This window comes from Anguilla anguilla, chromosome 10, assembly GCF_013347855.1.
Source record: "Anguilla anguilla isolate fAngAng1 chromosome 10, fAngAng1.pri, whole genome shotgun sequence".
Taxonomy (NCBI): domain Eukaryota; kingdom Metazoa; phylum Chordata; class Actinopteri; order Anguilliformes; family Anguillidae; genus Anguilla; species Anguilla anguilla.
This window is the reverse complement of record NC_049210.1, coordinates 14,930,467-14,952,111: the sequence shown is the minus strand read 5'-3', so window position 1 is coordinate 14,952,111 and position 21,645 is coordinate 14,930,467. Positions and strand designations below refer to the sequence as shown.

The 21,645-nt window shown below is 43.0% G+C and overlaps 2 protein-coding genes across 3 annotated transcripts in view; one reads left to right on the top strand and one right to left on the bottom strand.

Annotated features, from left to right (window-relative positions):
- The window catches only part of ggt1a (gamma-glutamyltransferase 1a), a 63,955-nt gene that overhangs the window by 24,987 nt on the left and 17,323 nt on the right, over positions 1-21,645 (bottom strand). The gene's annotated exons all lie outside the window — the stretch shown is intronic.
- Positions 1-21,645, top strand: part of LOC118206562 (leucine-rich repeat-containing protein 75B-like) — a 40,295-nt gene that overhangs the window by 12,056 nt on the left and 6,594 nt on the right. Inside the window, exon 3 of the mRNA XM_035379373.1 lies at positions 1,181-1,293. Within this exon, the coding sequence (XP_035235264.1) occupies positions 1,181-1,293 (113 nt within the window). The remainder of the gene's footprint in view (positions 1-1,180; positions 1,294-21,645) is intronic.

Genomic DNA, 21,645 nt, shown 5'->3' with positions numbered 1-21,645 from the left:
GAACGAGCCCCGGCCGGGTGTAGGAAGTGCGGAGGGAACGACGGGGCATTCGCACAGACTAGGTGTCGGGTTACAGGCCGGTCTGCTCGACAGCACGATGTGCTGTTCAGGTACACGCAGCACAGTAACACCTCAGACACCGCTGCAGTATCACACCGTGATCTGTGCTGGCAGCAGGCTGATCACACAGCAACACACTTTTAAGGTCTGTGAATAAAGAATATATAACAAGCGCTAGGAATTCACATTCTTTGCCAGGGATATAGCGAATTCTTTTGTGCAAATTTACATTTGTTATCCATTTAAGGTGTAATATCACAAATATGTGATCAGAATGCTCTTAACCGAACATTCTAATGCTGATGTAACAATCACTGCTGGTAATTGAAAAATTGAGTTCTAGAATGCTGACTTTTGAAAAAGCATTCCAAAAAACATACTCTTCAAAGGATTAAATGTTAAATATTTTTATATGAAGTTGAACTCCATCTGCACAATGACCATTTTACTAGATACAGTAAAGAGCAAACTGGCTGTTCATTTCATGATCAGTCATTCAGAGGGGATTCCTGTCCTTTCTGTAACCTTACTGGGTAACTAAAAAACACAAATAGAGCATTAATTTTGTGAACATTTTGTGGTATAGCAAAAGACTAACAAACATGGCTTAGGGTGTTTGTAAAATAAAATTGATTTACAAAAATAGGAAGGCTTTGTTTCAATAAAAAATGGACTTGAGGGCCTAGCATTACATAAACATAATTTTATTTGAAGGGTAACAAACCAAATGCATTTGGCTACTTCAAGGAAATGAAAAAATACATGCTCTATGGAAAGGTTTATAAATACAAACCAACATTAAACCTTAATAAAATGTATTGCTTAGCACAAAGTCACCACTCAAGCAAGTACTGGTTGAGTATATATCAGCCAAAGAAATCTGGAAGTAGAAATGGATTTTAAAGCAAACCGTCTTGAAAAACTGTAAAACAATAGCAGAAAGCAACATAACGAGATGGAGGTATAAACTCTGTAATATGTGGGGGAAAACTGGGAGTTTGGCAGCGGAAAATGTTGTACGACATTTTCGGGCAGGCAGATGAATGCAGATTAACTTGCGTTAATCATGTTGATTCAGAGCTGTTCCTAATTAGCCATGTTCCATCCTGTGTGTTTGTAGGATGCTGACACCGTGAAGTCTTCAGACAAAATCTGCAGACAGCTGATCTACCACCTGACCCCTCACTCCAAGTGGCTACGACAGAGCATGCCCAGAAGAAAGTCTCAGGCCTGGTGAGTGCAGTCATCTGTCTGTGACACCAAAGTCTGCACCCCTGCTACCCGCCCCTCCCCCCACACTGTGCTGGAGCGGTCCAAAAGCCACTAATGCTATACTATCCTCATTTTTTGTCACACATACTTATCATGCATGGATCAGATGCCAAAACAATTTAAATTGACCTCTCAACCCCAAATGGAAAACATGTTGGCATTCCATCTGGGGGTTGTCTGTGCGATTTTCCGCTTTTCAATCCTGCCCTTTTAAAAAACAAATATACACAATATAGCTGTGCAAATATGTGAATATAACTTATAATATATATAAAAGAGAGTTCTCCACAATGAGGTGACAGTGTCCTGGTTTTGTTCCTGACCCATGGCCTATGTATTTATAATAAGCTGACTCATAAAACATTTGACTAGCTGAGGGAAATGAGTTCCCTCAAACATGTTTACATTTTGAGGTTATTGAGGCTGTTAACATGACCCCTAGATGGATGAACATCACAGCTTACATCCCTGCATTGCTGTTAAAAGGAAGCATTAGGTCCTGTTGCAAACGGTGTTCATTTCTGAGGATTGTTCCATCAGACAGATAAGCCGACAGCCTGCTGCTTCGCATGTTTTTTTGAAGCTAACAGAGAAAAAGAGCAGCAAAATGATATTTTCTTCCTGAATAGCGGAATGAGATGCTGTAACACTGTAGTTGGTTCATTTCCTCCGTGGCAAACAAACAGCAGGATGTACATTCTGTGCTTTCGGCTCGGAAACACATTCACAGATGGCCCAAGGATTGGCTTCGTAGAAGGATTCTTGTGAAGGTTATTTCGAACAAACGGCTGATCTGTGGTTTAGATCTGATCGGGTCGGACAGGAGCAGAAGGCGGAGTCATCCGCAGGTATCCATCCGTAGGGTCTCGGCGCAGACTAGGTGCTGTACAGCTGCACGGATGCCGTGGCTTGTTTTTGTTTAAACGGAGCCTCAGCTGGAGAGTACAGCTTGGAGCCAGTCAGCGGACACGGTTAGCCCCGCTCCGACAAGTCAAATCACGTCTTCCTGACGGAGGAAGTGCCATCAATTGGTGATGCCTGCTTGACTTCCCGAGCCCAAGCCTGGGTAGCTCCGCAGACATGACCATAAATCTCTCATGAAAAAATCTGACTTAAAGAAGCGCGCATCTCCCTGTTGGCAAATAGCTCTCCTGGTGATGTTGACCTGGCACGCGGGCATCGGAGAGTGCCCTCTCCAACAATGAGAAATGAAGAGCGCAATTGCATTCAGACACTCATTATGCTGCGCTGTAAATCCATTGGATGTGCTCAATGAATGCAAGCACAGGCTGAATTACCAAAGCACCATGCTCCATTACCCTCAGTCTCCCCTGAGAAAGGTCCCAGCCTGGGGAGGGGGGTGGGGGCGGGGGTGGGCTTTCAGTTCGCCCGATTTGCCATTGAGAACGTGGGCGGAGTCCGAACAGCGGGCCGCCACCCTGGCGCGTCATGTGTCATAGGCGGACGCGCGTGTGGGCGGGCGGGTAGGTCCGGTGCATGTCTACGGCATGGCGCCGCTGCCCTGTTTATGTGCATAGAAATTTTCGCCGGTCCCCGGGGTGGGGGGGGTGGCGGGTGACAGTGTGAGCCTCTGACAAAGGCCTGAGAGACATGCCTGGCTCCAGGCTGCCCAGAGGGGAGCACCGGGCGGAATTAGAAGTGACAATCACCTCTATGCCCGGCGATGTCACTGTGAGAATGTTCTGTCTGACGACGAGGGTCACTCATCGCAAGGGTGCAGATGGGACAGCTCATTCAGCTGTTCGTCATACGCTACCTCTGGCGGGTGTGTGTGTGTGTGTGTGTGTGTGGGGGGGGGGGGGGGTGCCTCTCTCTAAAGAGACGCACATTTAAATGATCGGTTTGATACCCATTAGGGACGCAACAGTTCATGCAAAAAAATAACCGTTTGGTTCGCCACCCACGGTTCAGTTTGCATGTGTTTGCTTTGCTTGCTTCAAAATTCCTCTTATATGTCTAGCTATGTTTTTGAAGTCACTCTCAACTTCGTGTTTTTTTTATTGTCATGTACAGGTAATAAACAAATTGTACGGATTAATTGTGTAATATTAATTATTTGCATTTCAGATTTTTTTAATGTTTATTTTTCGTAAGGTTTTATTTTTTTAATTACATTTTTACTTCTCTTTAGAATATTTTGTTCGGTTATCAGTAACCGCTGAAATCTGAGGGGGTTTAATTGCTGAAAATATGGAAATCTGGTCACTGTATTTACAAAATGTGAAGAACAAAGAATAGGGTTAAAAAATTGACTTATGCAAACATATAAAGTGCATTTTCAGTACTCCAAGCTTCTCTCTATTAGGCTACACTGCATGTTTTAGTGAATTTTCCACTGAATGACAATTCATGCACTACTGTATATACATGTCACCAGACTTGTCTTTAATGGTTAGCCATTGTACCAAAATCGGCCATGGGCCAATTTTATGCATAATTACTGTGCTTGTCTAATTTGGATCAATATTATGACCAACCATTATTGACATTTTGTATTTTTATTGTGTATTTTTGATATAAACAGTAATAATCTTTCACATTGTAATCTTGATATTTTATGCATGTGACTTAACTATTATTTTAAGAATACCTAAAAAGAACTTTAATCTGAAATTCAAATGAATAAATGTCCTCTTTCTTATCTTTTACATTGTGTAATGCATGTTGAGTTTATGCTGCATTTTATGTTGATGGCAGTAACCTATAATGTGGGTATTATTTTCTATTTGAAAATGACAGTGGCACTTTTCCCTTGTGAAAACCTGTGAAACCCTGTTTGTTCTCAAGCTTCTGATAATGATTTGATTACATTTTGATTCCCATTTTAATAACTCGTTTTTCGATTTAATGAAAATTAGATTGCCATTGGCACTTGCCTTTGGAACTGAAACTACACTGTTACACCAAAACTGTGAATCTAACAGAACTGTGAGTTTTGTGAATTGTTGCACCTCTAATGCGCACCGAAAAAAGTTATAAACTACATTTATCCGCAGAATTGGCCTGTATCCGGCTGTTTGTTTAGATGTGATCTTTTCCACTGAAGTGATGTCATGATTAAGCTTGTATTCATTGCAGTGTTTATGCTGGATATGCATATACAGGACAGTCACTTGAACATCGAACACTAATAAGCGTGGACTATAAATGCTGAAGGTGGTTTTTGAAGAGACAGGGGGTGGTGCTATGCGGTGTTGAACTATGGAGGGTAATTAGGCAAGGCTTTGAAAGCAGAAACCATTTTACTTACGTCTGCTGGACTGTGTAATTTGTATATAGAATCCCAGCTGATGGTGCAGCAGTCACCAGCGGTGCAGCTGATGTGTCGAGGACATAACGGTCATGGAGGCTGCCGAGTTAACGCAGAGGAACATTTTGTGTATCCCAGCAAACTTTCACAAGGCCATAACAGTAAGAGGCACACTTTGGATCAGACTTTAGCAACCAGTTAACTTTATGTGGCCTGCAGCCATCGTGGCTGCTAATGACTTGCAGAAGTTCAACTGACGAGCTTCTGTTACTCTAAGAAATTCACCAGAAGGTCTGTGAAAACAAGAAAAAATAAGAGGCACTGACAAGTATAAATGGAGATGTTCTTATTGTCACTACAATAAAATCTGCTTCGCACTCAACTTTTTGTGACCGAGAGCAACTTTTTCAGGGGCGAAATATGTGTACTGGGCTAATCCTGTCAGAAATGCAGGGAAGGAGCGACTGCTCCTCGAAATGATATCAAAGCCCAAAAAAAGCCTATTCGTGGAAAAAATGCCAGAGATATCTATTCTTATTCAGCCGGTACCAAAGCAGTTATTGTACATTTATTGAGTCATTCTGCGGGCCTGCTGGTGCTAAGTGACAGTCTGACACTTTGTGGAGCAGACAGATGCAGCATTAGTCATCTTCTGGTGGTGCGTGTCCAGGCACTCGCTGCAGGCTAGCCAGAAACATGATGAGCTCCACCATTCTGATAGCATTTTATGTAAAAACCGAGCACAACCTTGACTCATGTAAAGCGTTTGAGGAGGAACAAAAACATGTTTTAACTAGTGCCTGAAGGTACAAGACATTTGCTTAACTTTGGCGCGCCAGGTCGATTGCACCAAAGCCTACTTCTGAACTGGACTTGTTTTACTGAAGTCTGAACAAATGGTGTGAAATTTACTTCACCAATTTCCTGCTTTTTTGGTCAAGTGCGTTCTGAGAACCAGCCTCGGTCACATCCAGGACAACACGAACACTTGAAGCAGTATTAGATATGGCCCTCTCCCGACACCTCCCACATGGGATGGTGGGGCGCATTTCTCTCTTGCCACCCAGTAGGTGGTCACATACGTGCTAGCTTGCATTCGCGCTTTCGCCGTACCCCTCCCCGGATTTATCTCAGCACGCCCGCCCGAACATGGCGTTGGCTTTCCTGCTGAGTTGTGTAGAGAGATAGCCTAACTTTGTTTTCTTGTTTGGATCAGTGTTATTTGGAGCACTTGTTTTAGAGTACAAGCCCTCTTGAAGCCCTTCTCTGATTTATTGTGGCATCGCCCTGCTCTTCCTCCGGAAATTATTGAAAGAGGTAGCAATGTGCAGTAGTGGTTAATGGACTGGATTTCTGCTCAAATCTCACTGTGCTCTCTTATGTTTTCTGAGCAAGTTTAATTAAGGTGTAGTTTAAGTGGATGTTCTGTTAACAATAAACTACTGCATGCAAGTCACCACTGGGTTAGACCACTGGGTTAGGGCATAATTTGAGCAAATGAAAGGGGTTTTATACTTGGTCGTGTGTTCATTATCTGTACTGCACATTAAGCTGCTTGATCCAAACCTGACTGAAATCTGCCCCCACTGGTGCAGGGGAAAACTGGGGCTGGGCACATCTGCTGGGGAAAAATTATGCCAAATGTATTTTCTGGAAGTCTAGACTCTCCCCAATGCAGTGCGTAACAAAGGACTTCATTTTCTTCAAGAACCATTTAATTAAGATGGTGGTCAGACAGAAAGTGCCCCTGAAAGAAAATGGTTTCCAGGAACTGTAGCGCACTGCGTATTAGGGGACAGCCCATTTAGGAGAGCCCACCTGATGCTTTGTCATTGCTCACAATACATACTCGGGCAGTGCAGTGACAGCACTATCTGCATCTGCATCTGTTCAACCAGCAGAAATTATCTATAATTGTATTTAGAAACAGGGGGAGTGGGGTGTATCTGTTTGTCTAGCCCTGTTATGCACTGCATCTGTTAATGATTTGCAAAATGCATGCATTTAGAAATAACACAGTTGTTTCGTTTCCCATTTGATGCTCACTTTTTCCACTAATCTTATCTTCTGAATATTACTGGTCACTTTAGCGAAGAAAAATGTATGATTATGATACATTTTCTGTTCTGATACTCCCCTAATTCACACATTACTTAATCTCCAAAGAAATGGACTATGTTCATGCACTAAACCATCGATACCTGAAAAGTGCGCCCATTGGTGAAAATAATATCAACAACCATCTTAGAATTTTCAGGTTCTGCATGCTATCATTCAGCATTGAGTGTTTTTTCCTCCTTTTTTTTAACTAGGGCTTAATTTATCACAGGTGAACATGCAGCAAAGCTGATATTAGTTAACATGCAGATGCGGAATGGTGAGGGAACAGAGATGGGGAGCTTTACAGAAATCAAAATTTTATTTTTTGTCAACATGTTGCAATGTGCCCCCTCATTATCTAATAAAGCATACTATGATGGATGAGTTTTTTGATGAGTTTATGATAAATCTTAATGCTCCAGCACACAATGTGCTGAACAAAATTATGCTGCATATGTATTTTGGTATATGATGAGCAGAATCTGAAAATGGGTATGGTCATTACAAATAATTCATATGTTAATGAAATATTTGTAATAACATGGATATTGTGACGGCTTTTCAGTTCCAGAAAAATTGGCTTCTGTTTCTTTAAGAGACATTTGAGAAATATTTATTGTGAGTTACATTACAATCAAGATTTATTAACTGTGAATTTTTTATTTCCCTAAACCTGCCTAATGGCTCCTCTAGTAGATTGAAATCAGAAAGTGCCAGTGTACAACACAGGTAATTTTATTACTTTCCTTATATTATTGCAAGGCAAGCATCCACGAGAGACTCTCTAACTTGCAGCTAATGGTTTTTTTTTTAGCACAGTCAAAAGAAGAATCTAGAAGAAAAGAGAAAGCCAGAACCGTGCTTTAACAGGAATGACTTTTACCACCTGGTCAGTCTGAGAACGATACTCAATATGATAACCTTAGACTGTAACGAGAACAATCTATCATTTGCTAGCAGTCACATCTGAGAACATTTTTTTATTGAACATACCCATCAGTCATTTCCATTCAAGCACCCCTACATCATTTTTTATGTCTCTGATTGGTCAGATTAATTCTATCACTGGAAATCTGACCTTTATGATAGCTGAAATTTTTGTTTAAGGTCACTTAGTTGTCCTTGTGGTAGCTATTCTTAATATTCTCTATGTGCGACCAAGACCTTAGACCACTTCCTGTCGTGTCATATTTCTAGGCTCGATAGGCCAGTCTGGGTATGGTTTCATCAGTAATAATTTATGATTCTATTTTGCATTTGTTTTGTGAACTTCCAGTGAGGCATGCACTGTACAATAAATGATAACTAGGCTTCATCAGCAATTGAGGTTGTTCTTTTCAGGAGCGTTCATTTGGCTGGCAATATGAGAGGTCTCAGTTTTCCATTCTGGACTAATGCTGGATGTACTGAACTACAGGTACAGCAGAAGGACTCTGTGTGCTTTTCTTCATTAAGGATATGACTGCAGACGTCAGTTCATTTAAAATAATATGCTCGCACACTTTCAGTAAGCTGAAAATAATTATGGACTTCAATGTACAATGATTGATGGGTGCCCCATAGTGTTGTTCATCATAAATGAGCATATGCTTTCCTCTGTAGTTTTATATTTTCGGAATTGGTTGCAGTTGGTACCGTGACAATGATCTGGAAATTAACAGAGAAAACATTTTAAGTATCTTTTGAAAATACTGATATTATGTTGTGAAAATAAATTGAATTCTGGCGACCCAGTCAGAAGCAATGAGCGTGAAGTGTGAAGACAATATTTCTTTTACTGGGAATATTCACGTTAATATAGACATGCACTCATTGTTGTAGACAGTGAGACACCTGGGAAAAACTTGCTGTAGTGTAAATTCAGTGGAAAATTAGAAATTCGGACAGAAAGAGTCAATACTGGCTTCACACAGGCTTCTGTTCTGTATTTAAACTACGTTTTGGAGTGAATGACCAAGACTCGCCACCCAGGGCCCTGGGTGACCTAGCGGTCCTTTTGTAGATCTGTAATTAGGTAGGTACATCGATTTGGTCCAATCTCCTAGCCATGGTATGGAAGACACTAAGACATAAAGAGGATTAGACATGAGGAGGATTTCTCTATTTTGGAAGGCATTGGATCTGACTCCTCCCTTAAGCTATGGAATCAGAGCTGAGAGATCATTGAAAAGTGAGACTGTTTTGTACTGCAGAATCCTGCAACATTAACTACCTTCCCCCGCCTGCAAATTTCACAGATCTTAGGTGTGAAAGCAGTTAATTTTCTCTGAAACAGACCCATTAATGCACACAGAAACTTTCCCAGGTCTTCACACCAATTTGGGGATTGTGTTTCTCAACCCACCCACTCGTTGCACACCGCCAGCCCCCCCCCCACCACACCTGCGTCCATTTCTCCGTCACATTTATTTTTGTCACCTTTCCCATTTACGCGCCCATTCAGTACACCAAGAATCACACCAATTTAGAGACACTCCACTCCGGCAATTTCTGTTAAAAATCTCATCCTCCTCTCCTCTCTAGTTGCACCGTCATCTGCTGTGACATCTCTCTCCATCCGTGGCTAAGCAGGGTCTCAGCACTCAGGGAGGGCTGCATGTTTTGTGATTGTGAGCAAAGCCATGGACGGCAGGTTTTGCAGTCTGTATTCTATTTGACAGGTCGGTCAAAATATGATTTACCACTGCAGCAAGGATTATTAATGCTCCTTCCTTCCTTTCTTGGTACAAAGGGTAAGAGAGGGGGGGTGGTCTGTTACCTATTTCATTCCCATCTGGGGTACTTTGCAATTCTGTCTATAGCACTTCCAAATCAAATTTAAATTATTTGGTACCGTTTCCATCAACTTAATTGTCCCTTTTTTTAAAAACCATGGTTAGTACTTGGTTAGCATATGAAATGTGTGAATTGCTGATCCGTGTAAACACAGTGCAAATCATATTTGAAATATTGAAAATGTGACTAAAGAGAGTGCTCCTCACAGTCACCATTGGTTGGCGCTACCTGGCCACTGGCATCTTGACTTAGTCATCTTGAATTGACCGATTTTGTGTATGTTGTGTAACATACGCCTAAGGACTGTATCCCTAAGCTCATCACTCATCAGCTACCCTGGCATGTACTTCCCATTTCCTAACAACCTGACGAAGGTGTTATGACTGAGTGAATCTGCATATTCAATGGTCCTCCAGCACGGAAATGACTGTTACAACCAGGTTACAAAACAAGAAGGGTGAGGGCTTTGGAACGGGGGAGCAGTCTGAGGAAAAAGCAGGCAATATGTGTGTGTAACAAATGGCTTTTCTACAGCAGGAAAACAAGAGTCGTTCATAATTATTCTCTGTTAGCATAATAGAGAAAAATCACTCTGGTGTAATCACATTTTCCTTGAAATCATAATTGAGGCCGTGCTGCAGCCGAGTCTGTTGACTGGCCCAAGCTTCCTTCCCAGACTCTGCTTTCGCTCGCCCTTGTGGGATATTAAATTGTGCCCTTCCGTGGAGCAAGTAGTCAGTCCCACTCATGCCGTAAAGCCAATCCAATCAATCTCAGCCCTTTCACCTCAACCTTGACAAGGGGCTTAAGCATCTCCTGGGGTCTTTACTGTGATTGAAATCATACACTCGTGTGGATCAATGTCTACAGGAAGAAGACAAATTTCATATGCAGCGGGGAATTTGCAGGCCGCAAATGCGCCACACTTCACAGTTGAAAAGGGGGACTTTAAATACAAAGACCGGAATGGCAAAATATGTCTCTTTCAAAAGCAAACAGTTTGCCTTGATTTAATCAGCTGGTTTAATTTTGCAACCTCACTTAAACCTTCTCTGATGTGATATAACCTTCAAGGGGAACTTTGATACCACTCACAGTCGGCATCCTATTGATAAGTGATCATCACATATTTTTTGTTTTATCCAAACATTCAAGTATTTCTTTCATTTTTGCCAAGCTTATCTTAATTAAAAATATGAAGGCTACTCTGAACAGTCAGTGATTAAAGATCCTTTCCATGCGAACTGCACGATAGAGAAGTCTCTATTGTGCAGTGAAATGGAATATACCCTGCCAACTTAAACCCTGGGCGATGTGAAGGCTTAATTCAAATCCTGAACACAATATTTAAAGACAGACTATACAGGTTTTTTTTTTTTTTGCTTGAAAATGGTATAAAATGACCATACTAAGGCATATCTATGATGCAGTGGGTCTGGCAATCTATATCTTTACTTAATTTAACCAAATTCATGCAGCTTTTACCTGTAAATTTTGTTATTCTAAAATGTGTTTGGCATTACTTTAAGCTAGCTAGTTATGTTAGGCAGCTAGATGCCCATTGTTGGCTAGCTTTTGTATCAAAGTCTGTTCTTCTGTCTTCCCTCCGTATGGGAATTGCTGTTACTGTTCATAGTTGCAATTTAGCTCACTGTGTAATTCACCAGCATTTAATTCAATCGGGAACTGAATTGATAAAGTATGCATGGTGTCTAGCTACATGTTGCCAACTTCACTAACAAAGTTGCAAACAAAGACTCTCATCCTCATTAGGGTTCACTGATGATAAAGCACAGAATAACTGCCTAGGCATCAGTAGTTCACCTGCATTTATTTCAATCAGGGGAACTGAATTTGATATTGCATGCATGCTATCTAGCTATGTGTACCCAACTTCACAAAAAAAACGAACAAAGTTGCAAACAAAGACTCTCGTTTACATCAGGGTTACTGATGATAAAACACAGCATAACTGCCTAGGGACAACTACAGAACACAGGTCAGATAAGATAGCTACAATAATCATGTACCAGTTATCCATAGCCATGAACATAAGTTGTATTTGAGAAAATAAAGAGGCTAATATTTGAATAGGATACGGATAACTTCATGAAAAAGTAGATCGCTTTACAAGTGTATTAGCTAGCTATAATGTTACTGCTAATGTTACTTATTACACACACAATTCTGTGTTTACATCCCAGTTCTAACTAAATGTCCAAAATAGCTAAATATCGAACAAGGAAAAACACAAAATAGCGGCACTACAGAGTTCTCACATGCTAAGGGGTGGACACTATGTGAAGATCATTGTAACACTGCCTAATTACTGTTACCATCAATATGGAATCATTCATGTTGCTAAAAATGCTATTTTGAATATCTCTGACCACCCCACCTCTTTGCTTTACATTTTACTTGTAGTGCTCGAGGGTGCGTCCTCAATTATGGTGTGGGTGGGGTTCAGGATGGAGGAGGAGACTTCTTGACTACACAGAGTCTAGAAGGGCCAAAAACCTACACAGTATTCCTTTAAATTCAGTAAATTACTCTTAGGCAAGAGGTCAGTGTCACGTATTAGGAAATTTGCAGTATGTCTTTTGGTGACCAAAACAGGACCACTGATTATGATGGTTATTTGTGTAATACAGTGACACGTGTAAATTTAAAATTATAAACATCTTCAGTAGGTCATGTTTGTACCAGCTATACACATTTAATTAGCAGCTTTGTGTGCCCAGACTGTGCCTTCTGTTTATGGAAGATAAGCCATAATTAAATGTCTGCAATGACCCAGTTAGGAGTAGAATATATAATTGAAATGAATTTACTTCCCACGCAGTTTAAATGGAACTGTAGAACTTCTGTAGTTCCAGAATCAGGGAAATCAGTGGTTCCGCCCTCTGTCACAACAAGAGGCTTAAGTTCCTGGTCTAATCAGGCTAATCTTTGGGAACCAATCAAATACATCACTCATTTTTAATGGCTGAAGACATTTTCATTGCTGAATCTCACTACAGTGAGAAAAATTCTGATTGTGATATGATGCTGGAGTAATGCCAGTTTAGTAGTATTTCACTGAAGTTTTTATGCCCTTAAAGTGGCTAAATGAATTCATCTAACCGTGGCCAGTGTGTGAAGGAAATTCATCCTGTTGTTTTTCAAAGACATTTCACTGAAGCTGTATTAATCTTTATGACATGAAATATAGGATTATAATCCAATAAATTTAAATTTAAATTGTCTCACACTGGCATGGTCTTGTTCTTCTTGTAAGAGAATGTAAGTGATAAGACTGAGTTTAATTCAGTTAAATAATTTCAAAGAATAGGCTGCACATTAAAAACAAGGTGCTTCAGTTAGCTATGCATTGCATTGGTGCTCAATGTTAGCATAACTTCAGAAACTTCTGTACTTTTTCATTATGAGCAGATTAGAATAACAGATTTTTATGTTGTCAGTATTCCTTGAATTTGGTTGAAATAAATATTTTGGAATAAAAATGCAGTGCAATTTCTATATGTAAAGAAAAGAAAATTCTGTCAGAAAATCACCAATAAGTTTTCCAGATGTAAATATAGGCATGATAGCTGCATTACCTATCAAATGACAAGAAGATTCCAACATGAGACTTTCCTTTACATTGTGCCAGTGTCCGAAATGGCAGACACCCCCAAACATCCCCTGAAATGTCAAAACAAGTGAACCTTCAGAGCAAGATGTTTCTGCTTAGACTAGGAACTGAAGTCTCTCTGGGGATGTGCATTTTGCCAAATCTGTATTCTGCAGTGTATAGGCGTCATCAGGTGTGCATGTGAATTCTCCCCTATGGCAAGTCACTCTTCCCCGTAGCAACAGAAGTGCGTGTGGCCGATGCTTGTAAGTGCGCTCATGGTTTCCAGAGCCAGGTTTAAGTGGGCTGTGCAATTTGCGATAATGCCAGCTTATTGTGCCACCCTGAGTGACGGTCCCCACGCGCACCCGTGCTCGTGCCGGCCCGCAAGAGGTGATGACTCGACAGCCGCAACTGTGACTCATGCCTGAGCCGCCGCCAGCTCCCCTGCCTGCCTGTCACTGCAGCGGTGCTAAAGGTGGGAATCGGGCTTCGGTCTCTGCCCAGGTCCGCTCTCTCCAGCTCAAGGCGCTCGCTACGTCGGATTGCGGAAAAGCCCTGCCCTCTTGGGATCATTTCAATTGAAATCGAACCGCCGAAGACTGCGAAGGGGGGTGGGGGAGGCTAATGAAAAGCTAGTGAAGCCAGCTCTGTTTCACCAACAGTTTTGAGATGCCGTTCCTCAATGCATAGTCGACCCTCTTTGATCACGCCTATAGGTTCCCACAGACGGGGGGGGGCGGGTGGGGGCTTGGGGGTTTGTGCACAAGCATAGGTGTGGGTGGTGTTGGGGTTTGGGGGAGGGGTTTTGGTAGTCTGGGATACTTGCTGCCATGTGATAGGTGGGCTGGGGGACAGATGGCCACGCAGGGGTGACCAAGGTGTTCAGAGTGCTCCTGGAGTGCTCATCTCCCACTGCCCACTGCTTCCGACCTCAAGCTATGTTGCATTATTACTGTACCCTCCATCTATGTATTATTTATATATTTGTGTGTGTACGTGTGTGTGTGTGTACGTGCGTGTGTGTGTGTACGTGTACGTGTGCGTGTGTGCAGACCCCATCACCATGGATATAGGCCTTTCAGGATTAAGTGAAGCAGTACTGTGGGAAGCCTTGCAGCTCTTTGTTGCACCTTTTACTGGATGTGTGCTGAAACGGTGCTGTTGATGGGGGCGGACCAACTGTTCAGCCTCAGTCATGTGATCTGCACTGCTCTGTGGGGACTCCGTAGCGAATAACACACATACGCTCCTGGAAAAGAACATCAGCACTTGCTCATCAGCAGGATAGAAGGGCAGAAAGGGTGGTTTGGAAGCACGACAGCACCGGGAGAAGCCTGTGGGTGGGTGGGAGGAGTTGGGGGGGGCGTTCACATTCACACGAACGGGCTCGTCCCGCTTCAGCACCAGCTGGAGCCGCGGAAGATCCCCGGCTGATCCAGATTGCAGCTGGCAGCCCGAGCGCTGCCTTTGCGGGGGACAGCCTTCTCCAGGGCCAGACCTGAAGTACGTGGGAGGCCACAAACAGCTGGAGCGAATGCAGGCAGGCGGGCTCCACTCTCCCCGGGACCTGGGTCCGCTGCGGGGCTTTTCCTCTTCCTTGCCGGCCTCATAAAGGAGCGGTTGAATAATGGAGGAACGATAAAACATTCATGCCTTTGCAAAAACAAAAACCCTGCAAAGTGAGCCACCGGGTCCACCAGAGGGACACGGAGAGAAAATCGCTCCGACTCCCAGAAGAAAGGAATATGGTACAAAAGGGCATCATTTATTCATGGAGGCCTGCTTTGGAGACTTGACTATCTGCTTTGACCATTACCACAGAACACAGTGTCGACCCCTTGCTCTTTTAGTCCTGGGGATGTTAAATTTAGCATCTTTTGCTAAATGTCCCTGTTTTGTAAACCCATTATAGTTATACTAACTGGGATTCAATCAATATTTTATTTAACTAACAATTAGAAGCAAGAGTTGTTTTTGTTTTTTCATACATAATTTGGTGAGTTCAGTAACCACAAAGACAACTTGCCAAACAGAATTTGTGAAGAAAAAGTATGGATTGCATTTACTTGTAAGCCAGGTTATAAGTCAAATGTTGATTAAATACAGGCTTATGACTACATACAGAATTTATATTATTTAGATCCAATACAACAGTTTGAATGTTTGATCTTCGTGAACACAATTTGGCCATTCTGAAAAAATGTCTGAAACCAATAAAATTATATTTTGTTAGTTGTGAAATATGAGTATAAGGCAGGCACACATTAAAAAGTTCAAAGAGGGTGCTTAAAAGACCCTTTTTAATGGTGGCAGCTAGGGAATGTGTGGCAGACATGGAGGAGCTGCCTTATGGGAAGAGCGGTGCCAGGAAGTGGGCGGTGTGCACAGAGAGGAACCTGGAATCTGGGCTGTGGCCTTGAGCTCGTCTGATTAACACAGAGAGGGGACGCAATTCGGAGCCTTAACCAAGAAGAGGCCTGGCTTTCCGGTGCTCAGCTGACCCTCGACGCACACTCAGCCAGGCTGACACTTCCTCTCCGCAAATGGACCTGAACAGCAGCGCTGGCGCCCAGTGACATAATCTTGCTTCATAGACAGCTGGGGGAGCCAGGCAAAGACTATAAATCCCATTCTGGCTCAGCCCCTGCCCGGCACTGGGTGATTTAAATGGCAGTTGAGAGTAGTTGCCAGGCACTAGGAAGGGGAAGAAAGCGACGTGTGCACAGGGGACTCTTGTAATGTCCTCTGCTGTAAAATGATCAGCGGCCACTTTGTGGGACGGGACAGTGTAATTGGGAAATGTAAAGGCAATTGAAGTGAGTGCGCCGATGGCCCGTCCCTCCCTGCTTGGAAATGTACATTTCAGAGCATGGGTGCTGTTCGATGTGACCAGGGTAGCACGTCCGTCCTGAAAACGATTCCAAATTTTTTGAACGGGAAGCAAGGTTTTGTCTCCTTTCCCCTCTTTCCATCTACATGGTATGTCAGCCAGACATTGGCAGTCGATACCGGAGTGTTGCATAAAGGACAGATTGGTTGCCTAATGTGCCAGGGATTCATTCCCATTGGATGAGAGCATGCCCTCCCAGGGCTTGTTTTTAACATGGATTTCTAATGGCCTAATTTTAATGTGTTTATGATGTAGGATCCAGTTACAAAAACTTTCCTTGAAGACACAAGTAAAGGATGCTAGAAAGTTTGACAACACTGCCCCTTAAATCCGGGTGTGTCGTTTAATACATGTCGGTTTAGAGGCATAGTGCTTTCAAAGTCATTTCTCTCAAATAAAAGCCGTATTCAGTAAGGTACACAGAGAGCTGCGTTTTGCTGTGCTTTGACCTTGGGTAGCTTCTGTTGGACGAGTATAATGTTGGATGAGTGGCCACTTTTTTCAAACAGCTAGGTTTCTGTCGAGCCCTCCCAGAAGCCCTCCCCTGCAGCCTAACGGTGAAGCCCCCGCTTCCACTGAAGAGCTTCTCCAAGCCCTCAGCCCACGCCAAATTTTAATTAAAATCCCTGTTCCCCTCAGTCACAGGCCAAGGACAGCAGCCTGCTGCTCGCGGAGTTGCCCGAGGAGAAACCCCGCCTGAGGTGCTGACTGTCAGGTGATTCATGTCAGGCTCCTGGGGGTGACGTTGTTCTCCCCACGAGCTGTCGGGGAACAGGTACGCCGGAGCGCTGCGTGATGCAGACCACGTCTCCTCGCGGAGGCGGGGCCGATGCGCAGGACGGCTCCCGGCGAAAAAAAACCTGACGCAGGAAAAGCGGTGCGGCAGAGGCGACGGTGATGGACGCGCTCGTCTGGCGCGTCCGCCCACGCCGCTTCCCTGGCACGCCGCGCCCTCCCGCCGGCTTATTCTCCCGTCTAGGTCGATTCTTTTTCAGCCGTAAAGAGCGCTAGCCTGTCGTACCTCTCTCCCCTAATGTAAATCTCAGAGAGGAGGCGAAGGTCCTGTGTGCGAGTTCCTGGGCGGTGCGACGGTGCGAGCGAAGGACCGGAGAGGGAGAGTGTGAACTCTGCCTGCCTGCCTGCCTGTGGCAGCATGTACTCTGCCTGCATGTGTGTGCCCAGGACAGGAAGATGACAGGGTGCAGGGGTGTGGATCAAGCCTTCGCACAGCAGCTCATGAAATGAGCTTTCTGGTCAGGAGCAGGCAGCGAGGGATAAAAGGGAGGAGAAGAAAAGAGAGAAGGGAGCGAGAACGGAGTGGAATGAGATTCCGTAATGGAGCAGGCTCTGTTCGATTCACGTTAATGAAACAATAAAGTGGGAGCCTGCTTCTGTATCGCGCGCGCAGACACATTCACGCCCACATGCATGCAGGCGCACACGCGTGTGCACATGCACACACACACACACACACACATACATACATACAGTACACACACACATACAGTACACTCTCACGCACACGCACGCACACGCACACTCCAGTGTAAATAATGAATTCCAGCTCTACACCTGCCTCACACTGCTTGTTCATAAGCATCAAGGATTTGCAACACGGGGACTCAGTGGTCATTTGCATAAAACACAGAGGAACAGAAGGCTGTACTGTTAACATGATGCAGAGTTCTGGGGATTAATGCACAATTGTAATGTGGCTGACAATGCGAAGGCTTGGATCCAGGTTAGGGCACATTGAAAACGCTGTCTATTTCATGTATGCGCTTCTGCACCGAGGCGAGAAGCAACTAGCTATTACCGCACTGATTGTTTGCAAAGTAAAGCAGAACAGCTGAAATAAATGTGTCTAGGCATTTGTATTCCTCACCTGGAATCTGAGTTTGATGAAAGGACAACCATTTGCTGATATGGTCTGGCTGAGCATGTACATTTTATCTCTACATTATTGCTTTAACTTTGCTTAACAGTGCTTCAAGTCCCTGAAATTGTGGTTTTTGTACAAAACCTTAGTCGCCAGCACATTTACACAAGACTTAAATGTCATAAAATCTGTTGAAAAATAAGGATACTGGAGGATTTTTTTCAGCAGGTTCTCCGCAAGTCTAATCCCGTTGTCTGAGGGGTACCCTATAGGAAGTGCGGTTCTTTTAGGTTCTCACGCTCGTTTCCAGAGAATAGATTTCCTAGAGACAGCCTGGAGAGCCATGATGTCTGAAAAGCTTGTGCGACAGGGCTTCTCTCAAGGTGAATGCAAACGCACGCGCTGTTCAGGAACACCAGGTCCCCTTTTTATTGCCACTTAAGGAGATGAGGCAACTGTTTTTTTCTTTTTTTAAAACCACGAGTGTCATTAGAGCCTCGGTTTCTGTTCCAGAGGTGTTTAGCCAGCAGCCCACTGCTATGCACACGGAGGGGGGGTATGGGAGGGGCGTAATTCAGAGATGATAAGCTTATTTAGGTCAGAACAGTCAGATCACTCCAGCACAGAGAGGAAGGAGACCCTTTCTTTCTTAGAGATCTAATGCCCTTTTCCTCATCAAGATCACACTAATAAGCATTAGTTGAGCTGAATGACAGCTTTCTTTCTGACTGACACAGTGACATAAGTGGCTCGTATTCAGTAGATAATTCCTTTACTGCATAATAGATAATTGTATTCCGCTTGTGTATCTCTCTCTATTAAGTTAATAGCACATTGAAAGATACATTGTGTACAGAACATTATGTTCTCTTTGTCTCTTGTTCCCAAATGCATGTTTTTTTGCATATTTGTTTTAATATCTTGAAATGTATGATATTGCATTATGTGCCTTTTGGTAATACTGTTGGTTCTATGACATTCTGTGTTAATCTCTCAGTTTGTTCGAGCTTTCATTTGTCCAATGTCACCCAAAAGATTTATGAAATGCCCTTGTGGGATTAGCTGTTACCATATGTACTCAGAAGTTCATTAGAAGATGTGGGGAGTCGTCCAGCTGGGACCAGTTCTGTTTGAGCCATACTACCAGACTTCTTCGCCAGCAAATGGTCGTCGTCGTCCTCCTCCACTTCAATTAATCCAGCTTGGCGAGTACCGATGCTGTGAGGAGGGTTCGACAGTCTGATTTCTTCCTCCTGCCATGAGCCGCTATTGGCCGTGGTGAATTACAAATTCTGGCTTGTCTCTCAGCTGACTGAAAGCCATCATCTGTGCTGTCGTCCTCAGGAAATCTTTTTCAGGTCAGGAGAATATCGCACGAACGTCTTATTTTATGATTATGAATATTGTTCACCCACATGCTGGCCGTGGCTCTGCCCGATCTGTCTGCACAAGATGTCCGATGGCGGCCATTATGCTTGCAACGTACTGCGGAAGGGAAAAGACAACCATGGGAGTGTGTGCTGTCTGACGTCCCCTCTCGTTCAGATAAAAGAATGCTAGCTTCCCAAAATATTTAGAAATTGTGTCTTGCACTGTCATGGTTGCATAAGAAAGTCTGCAGAAGCGTCTGTCTTAAGTAGGGACAGGGTGTGAAGTAAGATGTCACGGTAACTCGTGACCCTGGTTGCTGGGAGGCAAAGAACGAGCTCAACAAAGAGGGGCATTAAAGAGAGTCTACATCATAGGCCCTGGGATGCTGCCGAAGCTGCATGTCCACGATCTCATTCTCTCCAACACAATCTGCTGTTTTTAAAAGTGTGTAATTCAAAAAAGCACTCGTCCTGTAACAAAGGCATGCCCATAATAGATGATAAGTACAGACCTTAGTATTTATATTTTTTCCCCTTGGTTTTTTTCTTTTGTTGCTGTTGTAGAATTCTTAATCCAGGGTTCATATTAAGGAATTACAATAATATACCTCATAGGTGAAGTACACAATTACAACTGAAGGATATTTCAAGAATAAATAACAGTGTTTTGGTTGGAACTGAATCACAATACCTGACCTGACAATGAAAGCAATTTAAAACGCTTCAGGCTCAACAGCAAACCCAGAAATTAAATCTTGAATAAGTCATTATTAGAAATATTCAATAGGACTGATACATGACCCAGGGACGCTGGAGACAGTATACAAGATGTGAAGAGTACTGGTAGCTGAGAAGCATATTATAGCTTCCATGGCAATTTCCTCCTTTTATTTAAAATATAAATGCATTTTTTGGGGGCTTGCTATCTACATTAGTGATTAAACAGTGTTTTCCCTTTTTCTATATCTGTTGTCAGATAGACAGTTGGGCAAACCATTCTGTGCTGTCAGTATACCCCAGGGCACTGCTGCCCTCAGTATTCAGTTCATCCCCTCATCTCGACTCGATTGAGAGAAAATTGATTGGCAGCTGAAGGCGAGCCTTCCACCATGCCATTAAAACCATATCCCAGCATTCAAAAACGAGCTCTAATACAAATGCCTGACACCTTCTAAGCAAAGCTTGTGGAACATGACAGTTCAAAATAGGGCAGGCCACACAGATGTGAACTGAGCAGTCAGTCTGCTGAAAATGATCATATCCTGTTCTCCTTTTTTGGAGGAAGGGGATTTAACAGCTCCTGTGGAAATTTGGATATACACTGGATTTACGCATTTGCAGCTCAAGCGGTGCTTGCATGTCCTCTAACACTGCCACCTTTAGTATTCCACTCTTGTAGCTTTAGGATGAAAGCACAGCCCACGAGACGTTTCTTGTGCTGTTGAATCCAACAGTGTTCGCTGCTCAATATAAATCAGGATCTCAGCCAAGATCTTTCTCAGAGAGAGGCTGTTCTGGAGCGACCTGCTTTCCCCAACCCCGCTTTGACTGTGCCATCTCTGCTCGCACTCATCTTTGCTTGCAAAAAAAAAAAAAAAAATCCACAGATTTTGTTTTCAGAACATGCACTAAATTCCAAGCTGTAGAGAAGTGCAGTCGGTTTTCAATCTGAATATATTAAGAGCCCAAAACAGAGCTCGTAATGGTAAGTCGTGGTTTAACATTTACAAGATCATATCCCATTTAATTATCTTAAATGTACTTCTAATGGAAAGGCTTTCATTATACCTTTTTCGTATGCATTTATTATTAGTTCATATATCACTGTTTAAATGTTCAACATGTCTGTGTTATAGCTATAGAGTGGCAGTGTGGCATAAAGGTTGAGGGCATGTTCTTGTAGTTTTGAGGCTGTAGGTTTGATTCACAGATGGGGCACTGCTGTTAAACTCTGCCCTTAAGCAGAACAGTTAACCTGAATCACTGCAGGACACATCCAGCTGTATAAAATGGATTGTATGTAAAACGCGTGTAAAATGTGTGAACTGTGGTCTGTAAAGCGCCTAAAATGTATGAATTGTAATTGGTTATTGTATTATAATAGGGTTATTGTAAAGTGGTCTAATCTATCATTGTTTTTTTCATTTGTGCACATGCAAAATAAACCATTTTGCATTTGCTGTTCTAGCCTATCACTTAAATGCTAAACAAGGTGTGGGAATAGTTTTTTTCTTTGGTTTCACAGTTTTTAAATGCCATTGACTTGCTGCCCTTGAGATACGTGATGTCAATTCCGTATTGAACCACAGTTTCCATCATGCTGCTCCAGCACTAAATCTCATAAGCACTCACGTAAGGCACGCATCATTTTCTTGGAAAATGGGTTAGCTAAAACAAAGATAATAGAGCAGT